Here is an 8,481-nt window from a genome sequence, read left to right as displayed (position 1 = left end):
CCCCACTGTGCCTCTATGAATGGTTCTAATTCTAATGTGAAGTGTGTGTCTTGTAAACAGTAAATGCTAAATGCTTTGCCTTTTAGGTAATGTAATATATCTCTTCTCTTTTCCTTGTCTCCGAGCCCCTGACAGTTAAGAGTTATTATTTTTTAGACAAGCCATGATTTGTTCTTTTTAAGAATATGTTTAAAATATGTACACACATGTATAGACCTAATACTGTTATAGTGGTTATTAGTCTTTTTATTATGGATTTGTATTTTTAACTTGTTAGGAAAAAGCAGGTCTTTAATTTGAGCAAAACTATCCTTAAGTTTTTCCCCCAAAAGGAAAAATAGATTTCATAGATTAAATGAAATATCGTTAGTTCTTGATGTAAAAATGTATACAACAAGGATAGAAAAATTACACTAAAAATATTCATTTCTACCCAGAGGAAAGGAAAATAAGAAATTGAAAAACAAACAAAAGAAACCTATTAATCAAGGGTCACGTTGTCCCCTTCTCCAACCTTTAAGATGTATTGAAACTAAGATCCTGATAGTGTCAGTATATTGGTATATGGAATTATAGGTATTGCTGATCGTATTTTCAGACTATATGTTTTAACTGCTAAATATATCTAGGGTACATATGTATATATTGGAATATATAAGCAAATATAAACTCGTGAATCAAACAAGCACATATAAACGTTTGAATGCCGTTTCTAAAATAGTAACAAGTTGTCAAACCACCCGGTCGCTTATTTGGTGAGTAGTATTCAGTTGACCGTATCCATAGTCAATGATGATTTTTGAAGTATACCGTTTCAAGTTTAAAATAGTAATAATTTACGCCAGTATGATTTGCATTATATTTTACATTTTTACCAATCATATCAAATTACATTATTACTACTAATATAAATTTGAAAAGTGTAGAACAACCAGGTAGTTTGATTTTTTGATGTTTCCATAATATATTGTAACAGTTATCTGATGAACATCTAAATATGACACCCCGCGTATGTATATATATATACACTATAAATACAAATTAAATATACTTATTAACAATATACATACACACACACGCACGCACGCACTCGCCCCCACAAACCATCCACACATTACACACACGCACACACGCGCACACAGACATACATATATGTATGCAAGCTCACGCACGCACAAAATCAATGCACACCATGCGTCACACATGCATACAGTATGATAATATATTTTTATGTCAACTTACAAGGGCCGAACCTTTTTATTAAGTCTCGTTTTTGTTTAGCTGGTAAGAACCTTATATATTTGCCCCCTAATTCTTTTTTATAGTTTCCCACCCAACCAGTTATTTTATACTTGGCACGGCTGTGATAAACAATAAACACAAAAATTATATTAAGACAACTTTATGAAACATTCCATTTTCGAATCGTTTGTCGATTTTAATATTGCTAGAATAAAGAAGGGATGGAAAAATATTGATAGAAATCAAATTAACTAATTAAAATCAAATCAAATAAATATTCTTGAAAAATCTTTGTAAATTATATTACAGGGAAAACCAAGTATTCTTGTGAACACTAACACAATGATTTGACAATTACTGCGACAGAAAAGAATTAAGCCTACTTACATTTTAGGTTCTGGCTAATGTTTGCAATGCTTGTTGAAATTAATCTACGGCGACTTCATTATTACCTAAAATAGAAATGTCAAATACAATAAGATGCCACAAACGCAAGATTTGAAAAGCAGTGCGGTTTTGGTACGTTAAAAACACAGTTCAGAATATTTGTCAATTATTAGTCGTGTATTTGTTTCAGTGTATGCCGATGACAGACCCAGCAACTTCAGTTATTATGACACCACGTTTACTGGATTAGTATAGCTTTAAACATCTATAGTTTAATGCTGATTTAGAAATTATCAAATTGGGAAAAGAACCACTTAATAAAACTACTTAATTTCGAACCACCCAAGCTCCAAATATATGTTAAAGAGATACTATTAATGGACTAGCCTTAATACGTCACAGACGGTCCGTGGCATATGTGTCATAGGGGTCCAATACGACAAAATCCCATATACATGGGCTTATACAAGAATTGTATTTCATCTACATGGTGTTGGGTCATCTCGGAAAGACTGCATCGCTCGTTGTGAATGTTCCTCGGAAAACTAAATTTATTTGCTTCTGTTAATTCTTTTCATGAAAAATATTATTTTTGTTAATTTCTGACGCAATTGCACTAAAATTTTATGATTTTTAGAAAACGGGCGCGAGTACACATACACATACACATACACATACATATACACAAGAATGTTTTAGTCTTGACCACAACTGTTATCGTGTACAAAGCAGGCTCTCCTAATAATCAATAATTAGCAATTAATTTGATTGTCAAACAGACATTCTAAAGACAAGGCCTGCATACCGTCAGCATCCGCGAGACTTAGCAAGTCACGTGCGTCTCTCGTGCCGAAATAGTTCTCCACTTCCGCCTGGTCCACCACGCCATCCATGTTGGTGTCAATGTCAGCAACATCTACAACACAATCTCAGTTTGTGAATGAGGGCAGAAATATGACAACAGCAAAAACAGAAAATAATAATAATTAAATAATAATAACAATAATAATAATAATAAAATAATGGCGTTTTATTGTTATGAAAAACTGGAGAAGAAAAAAATGTTCGCAACTATCAACATTTTCATCAACATACGAACCTCACTGGTTTTTTGGTGCGGTGGTTTTTGGTGCGGAGTTTTTTTTGGGGGGGGTTTGGGGGGTGGTGGGGGTAGGTGGGGGTAGGTGGGTGGGGGGTGACTGAGAGTGTAACAAGAGGTAACCATATAGAAATCTAAAGCAATGTGTTGGTTATTTTTGTCAATTTATGTTATTTCAGCGACATTAAAAATAATAAACCAAAATAATAAATTTAAATGTTTTAAAAGGCAGTTTTTTGTGGATTTAATCATTTCAGTTCAGCTTGAACTACTTCACATTCTACATGTATACATATCACTGACTAAATGCCAATACAGGGTCGTAACTAGCCGAAAATAACTGAGGGCGCAGTGAACAAAAACCAAGGGTCTTCTCCAAGTAAACAAAAGATCACTTTCATCTTAAATAAGACACTTTGTTGGGGGCATTTTCTTTTTTTCAGGCAACGTTCCTTGCCCACCTCCCACTATGTATGGCCTTGTAATGGATAAACACATATTCTCAGTAGTTGTGTTACCTCGTTTTCCACCAGCTACGACGGCACCCACAACTTTAGCAACGGCGATGGCAGTGACTGCCCTCTTCACCCTACGCCAAAACCGCCGTCCACGCAAACGAAAACTGTCGACCCCGAACGTGGCCACGACAACCAGAACCAATAACACCAGAACAATTCTCATCTGAATAAAATAAAACATGAATAACTGTTGTAAAAATTCAGTCAGCTTGTAATAATATTATATGGTGGCTACTGATTATTTGTACCAGTCCACTTACGGTTCAGGCACATTTCGCCCTGGGTACCTGTTCAGCAAATTCGCCCTAGGTACCAGTTCAGCACATTTCTCTGAATCCCAGTTCAGAACATTCGCCCTTGGTACCAGTTCAGCACCTTCGCTCTGGGTACTATTATCCTGTTTTTTGCAAATGTTACGTTTATTTCCTATTCGATATTTGTTTTCTTTGCATTTACATGAAAACAAACCCAAACCCCAACAGGTTTTATGTACAAATCATATAAAATGCACGAAGTTGACTCAATTCCACTTTTTAAAAATCTCTGTCTTTTGAATGCACGTTATTTCTCCTATAAATAACTACGGTCATTTGCATATCAAAAGCATCATTCTATAGTGCGTTTCAAACTAATGTTCGGTTCTATCGTCCTATCCGCACAAATCGTAGTATGACCTATATTTAAGAAAATATCTGTAAACATGAAGCAGGCGCGGATTCAGGTGGGGAGTTCAAGTGACAAAACCTCAGTTTGAAAAAAAAATATGTATCAAATATTATAATTATATTGTGGAATACACAAGCGCGCGCGCTGAAGGGAGAGACAGAGAGAGAGAGAGAGAGAGAGAGAGAGAGAGAGAGAGAGAGAGAGAGAGAGAGAGAGAGAGAGACGTCATTTATGTAACGACGCACTCAACATATTTTAATCTATGGTTATATGGTTATAGGGAGAGAGAGAGAAGAATATGGTATGCATGCGATTGGTGGAGGTGTGACCCTCTGCACAACCCCAACCCCACTTAAGGCTTCTTTTGTATATGGAGCGGGACGTAGCTCAGAGGTAAAGCGTTCGCTCATGGTAGGTCGACTGATCGATCCCACATGGTGGACCCATTGGGTTGTGTCTAGTTGCAGCCTGTGCACCACAACTGATGTATAAAGGCTGTGGTATGTGCTATCCTGTCTATGGGATGGTGCATATAAAACGTCCCTTATTGCTTATCAAAATTGCTTATCGGAAACAGTGGCCCATGTGGCGGTAGCGAGTTTCTTTCTCACTGTCATAATGCTCCCTAACCGTTTTGTCTGACGCCACATAAACGTATATCAAATGCGTTGAGTGTGTCGTTAAATAAACATTTATCTCGTATGTACGTGTAGTCTATATGCATTTCTAGTCAATTAGTTTATAGGTTGTTAGGTTGTTTGATAGTGAATGATATGGAAATAAATTGTTTTTGGTGTTAAAGAGTTCATGCATACATTAAAGTAATACTCCTGATGGGTATGGAGAAATAACTTAATCAGTCGACGAACTCATTTCGTCATCACTATCTTGATTAAGGGGGACTATCAGGGGGTATTTTATTTCTAATAAAACTATTTTGTTTTCTAAAATCTTCTTCGATCTTTATTACATGTTTAACTGCGTTAGAGAAGTGTGTAGGTGTGACAGAGTTCAATGCATGTGCAAGTTCTCTCCGCACCGTGGTCATTTTACCATCATTATGACGAGCTATGTGCTATGTGCCCTTTGACTTGACTCCAGATCAGTTCTATCGGATTGAGTTCAGAATGTCTTGGCGGCAGTCTTAGACACAAGTGCCCATGGCGTTCAGCAATATCATCAGTAACAAATTGCTTTGCACATTTGTTACTTTTCACAAGTTCATAAAGAACAGGCTTTGTCATGTTACTCTCAAAAGGTATATTTTTGTTTCGTAGCCACGACTGAATTTCTTCCTTTTTAGCGTTTAGTGCAGGACATCGTGTAATCTCAGTTAATTTGTTGTGGTAGCTTGCGTTATCCATGACGATAACAGAAGGTTCTGGTAGAGAAGGCATTAGTTGTTCTTCAAACCATTTGATGAAATTGTCATGATTCATCTCACCATGATAGTCTCCGTCTGTTTTTTTAGCCTCAAAGATCAATTCACAGCCATCTATCAATCCATATTTATCACAGCCAGCATGACAAATAATAAGTCTTTTTCCCTCCCTTCCCAGTCACCGAACAGAGTTTAGGAACTCGATCAGCAGCGTCTGATTTCGGCAGGTGATTGGCGGTACTTGTGCCCGGGTGGATATCTGTCCAGTGGTGGGATGTTGTGTGGTTGACATTCACCCAGGTCTCATCTTGATACACTATTAAATACCCCTGTTCTCGTAAACTGGATATTTCATGGAGATAGGACAGTCTCCTGTCTGATATATTGGCGTCCTCAAAAATCACTTTTCCGGGTGTAGACATATGTTGGTATTTAAAATCGAGGTCATGGAGTGTTCTTCGTAAAGTTGATATGGATATGTTGATTCCACATTCCTCCCTTAAAGCCACGTTAATCGTATGTAATGTAAGTAATTCGCCCTCTCTATAAAATCTGTATACTCGTCGTCTAATAACATCTTTATCAAATAAATCGATGAGTTTTCGGTCGCGTTTTAACAGTGATTTCTGTGCTTGGATTCGTAGAGCTTAGATTTTTCACAGTTCTTTTTACTGTTGAAACCGAAACTTTAAGTGCAGCGGCAACTCGATCGACAATTCGATAAGAAGCATACCTAGGTCTACCGCGCTGATATTCATCTTCAAAATAATCGAAAACGTTCTTAATACACGATTTTACATCAACTGAAGTGTTTTTCGATTTACCCATATTTTTCCTGAAATAACAATAACAAGAATGTCGACCAATACATTTTCAATGAATTTATATACCTTACCTAACTTGTATTTTACGTGGTTTACACATTGCTACAATAGCACGTGCAGTCATAGATCGAAATAATGATGTTATTGACCAAGCAATGCTATCGTATTTTGAACATTCAGGGCTGTGTCTGCGGGATGAAAAAGTGGTTGAACCCATACGAGTCCGAACAATAGCCCTTTGGTTTTTCGCATTACAAATGTAACACCCAACCCCCAAACCCCAGCCCCTAGCACCACCCTAAATACTATATATATATATATATACGTATGAGTTCCCAATTTAGAGGCAAATTAAATAATATTTTTATTATTATTTGATGTTGGTGGCCTTTGACATTTTATCCCCCCCCCCCCCTGGTCTTCTGGGTCCGGCCCTGCATTAAATTTATTTATAAATTTGGAAAGCACATTCCTGCGGCGTGTGAGGTGATTTGTGTTTATTACTGTGCTACACCTCAGTTGTGTTAGGTTAGGTATGGTATGCTAATATATAATTGATATAATAAAATAAAAATACATAATACATTAGCTAAATTTATTAAATATAATGCACCTACAAGAAAGGGTTACATGTTCTGTTTGTTTACATCTATGTTTAACGGAAAGATTACACAATGCTGTTACACGCTACAAAACAATAATAACCTTGATTTAGTGAAACAAGCTATAATGGCCTTCACGTAGCCTCAGATCCCAATGTTTTGATATGCAAATGACCTTAGTTATTTATAGGAGAAATAACGTGCATTCAAAAGACACAGAGATTTTTAAAAAGTGGAATTAAGTCAACTTCGTGCATTTTATATGATGATTTGTATATAAAACCTGTCGGGGTTTGGGTTTGTTTTCATGTAAATGCAAAGAAAACAAATATCGAATAGGAAATAAACGTAACATTTGCAAAAAGATTTGGGTCTAAATAATTGAACAGGATAATAGTTCAGATGTGTGTCCTGACATAATAATAAAAAAAAATTTTTTTTAACATAATTTGCGTGCTTTTATCCAATTAAGATTCAATGGCGACACACATTTAAGTTATTTGGGCTGTCTGTCTAGGACAATGTTTAATGGTTACTGGCGAGTGAGAGAAAAGTCAATGTGATGGTCATGCATCTACTGTTTGAGCCGTTAAAATGTACTCTAAATGGAAGAGATCACTGGGGTGCAAACCCACTACCTATCAGGTCCAAGGCCTATAGCATAACCGCAATGCCATTGAGGCCAGAACCTCATTAAAAAGAAAACTAAAGCAAAAAAACCCCCCAAAAAACAAAAACAAAATTAACAAAAACAAAAAGAAAAACCGAAAACAACCTTAAAACAACAAAACCACCACAAACAACAACTACAACAAAAAAAGCCTCCAACCAAATAAACAAAAACAAAGCAGTAGTTCATTGTTAAATCATATTTTAACCGGCAATGTTAAATCATATTTTAACCGGTCAGTGTCACATATAATGGATAAACCATCGGCGTTAAGGCCGATAGGTACTGTTTTTTTCAACATAGTAAATCGTGGCTAATATCCCCACACATGTACTATGTATATAACATTATACCTCCACCTCAAACAAAACTATGTATCCAACATTCTTACCTTGCTGCTGTAAAACGTGGATCGTGTCTGATCGAGGCAAACTCGACGTTTTTATTCATACACAGTACAGGATGTAGTAATGTACACTCACACCTATCCTAGCAGCTGTTATATATCATATTATATGTATAATAAGTAACACGTTAAAAATAAATTAATCAACTTTATTGTTTTAGCAAGAACGATAGTTGTTTATTGGTTGATTGCAATGTAGAGACTCGAAAAAAAGAGTCAAATCAAGGTTTTTTAAAACATCTCTCTTTTTTTTGTAGAAAGTCATAGTTTTAAAGACACGCGCGCGCACACACACACACGCACACAGAGAGAGGGAGGGGGAGAGGGAGAGAGACAGGGAGAGGGAGAGAGACAGGGAGAGAGACAGGGAGAGAGGAGAGATATTATTCAGGCTGAAATATGAGAATTGTTTTTTAATCTCAACAAAAACAACTATAACATCATGGAGAAATGAAGTGGTCAGAAGCACATGACCGTTTATACATTGAACATACAAACATTGATATCATATACTAAACAACAAAATGTATTTAATAGGTAATTTTCGTCATCTGTTAGTCGGAAACATCTTACAATGGGAGCAATTTCAAGACAGTCTCTTTAAACAATTTAAATATTAAATATATTTATATTCCGTTCATTAATATTCATGTACATATTTGGGCAACAAAATAAAACGACAAACT

General features: G+C 36.1%; 1 protein-coding gene across 2 annotated transcripts in view; it reads right to left on the bottom strand.

Annotated features, from left to right (window-relative positions):
• LOC121371583 overlaps nt 1-7,862 on the bottom strand; it is a 23,577-nt gene extending 15,715 nt beyond the window's left edge. Inside the window, exons 1-4 of one of the 2 annotated variants that reach the window (XM_041497588.1) lie at nt 7,781-7,862; nt 3,247-3,409; nt 2,435-2,545; nt 1,625-1,694 (exon numbers count right to left, since the gene is read on the bottom strand). In XM_041497588.1, coding sequence (XP_041353522.1) covers nt 1,669-1,694; nt 2,435-2,545; nt 3,247-3,409 — 300 coding nt within the window. In that variant the 5' untranslated portion in view covers nt 7,781-7,862 and the 3' untranslated portion in view covers nt 1,625-1,668. Of the gene's footprint in view, nt 1-1,624; nt 1,695-2,434; nt 2,546-3,246; nt 3,410-7,780 lie in introns of those variants that run through there. The other variant, XM_041497587.1, reaches the window with a different exon arrangement.
• Between the last annotated feature and the right edge of the window lie 619 nt (nt 7,863-8,481).

The sequence above is a fragment of the Gigantopelta aegis genome, chromosome 4, assembly GCF_016097555.1.
Source record: "Gigantopelta aegis isolate Gae_Host chromosome 4, Gae_host_genome, whole genome shotgun sequence".
Lineage (NCBI taxonomy): Eukaryota > Metazoa > Mollusca > Gastropoda > Neomphalida > Peltospiridae > Gigantopelta > Gigantopelta aegis.
Note: the sequence above shows the minus strand (reverse complement) of the source record. Positions and strands in the feature narration are given on the sequence as shown.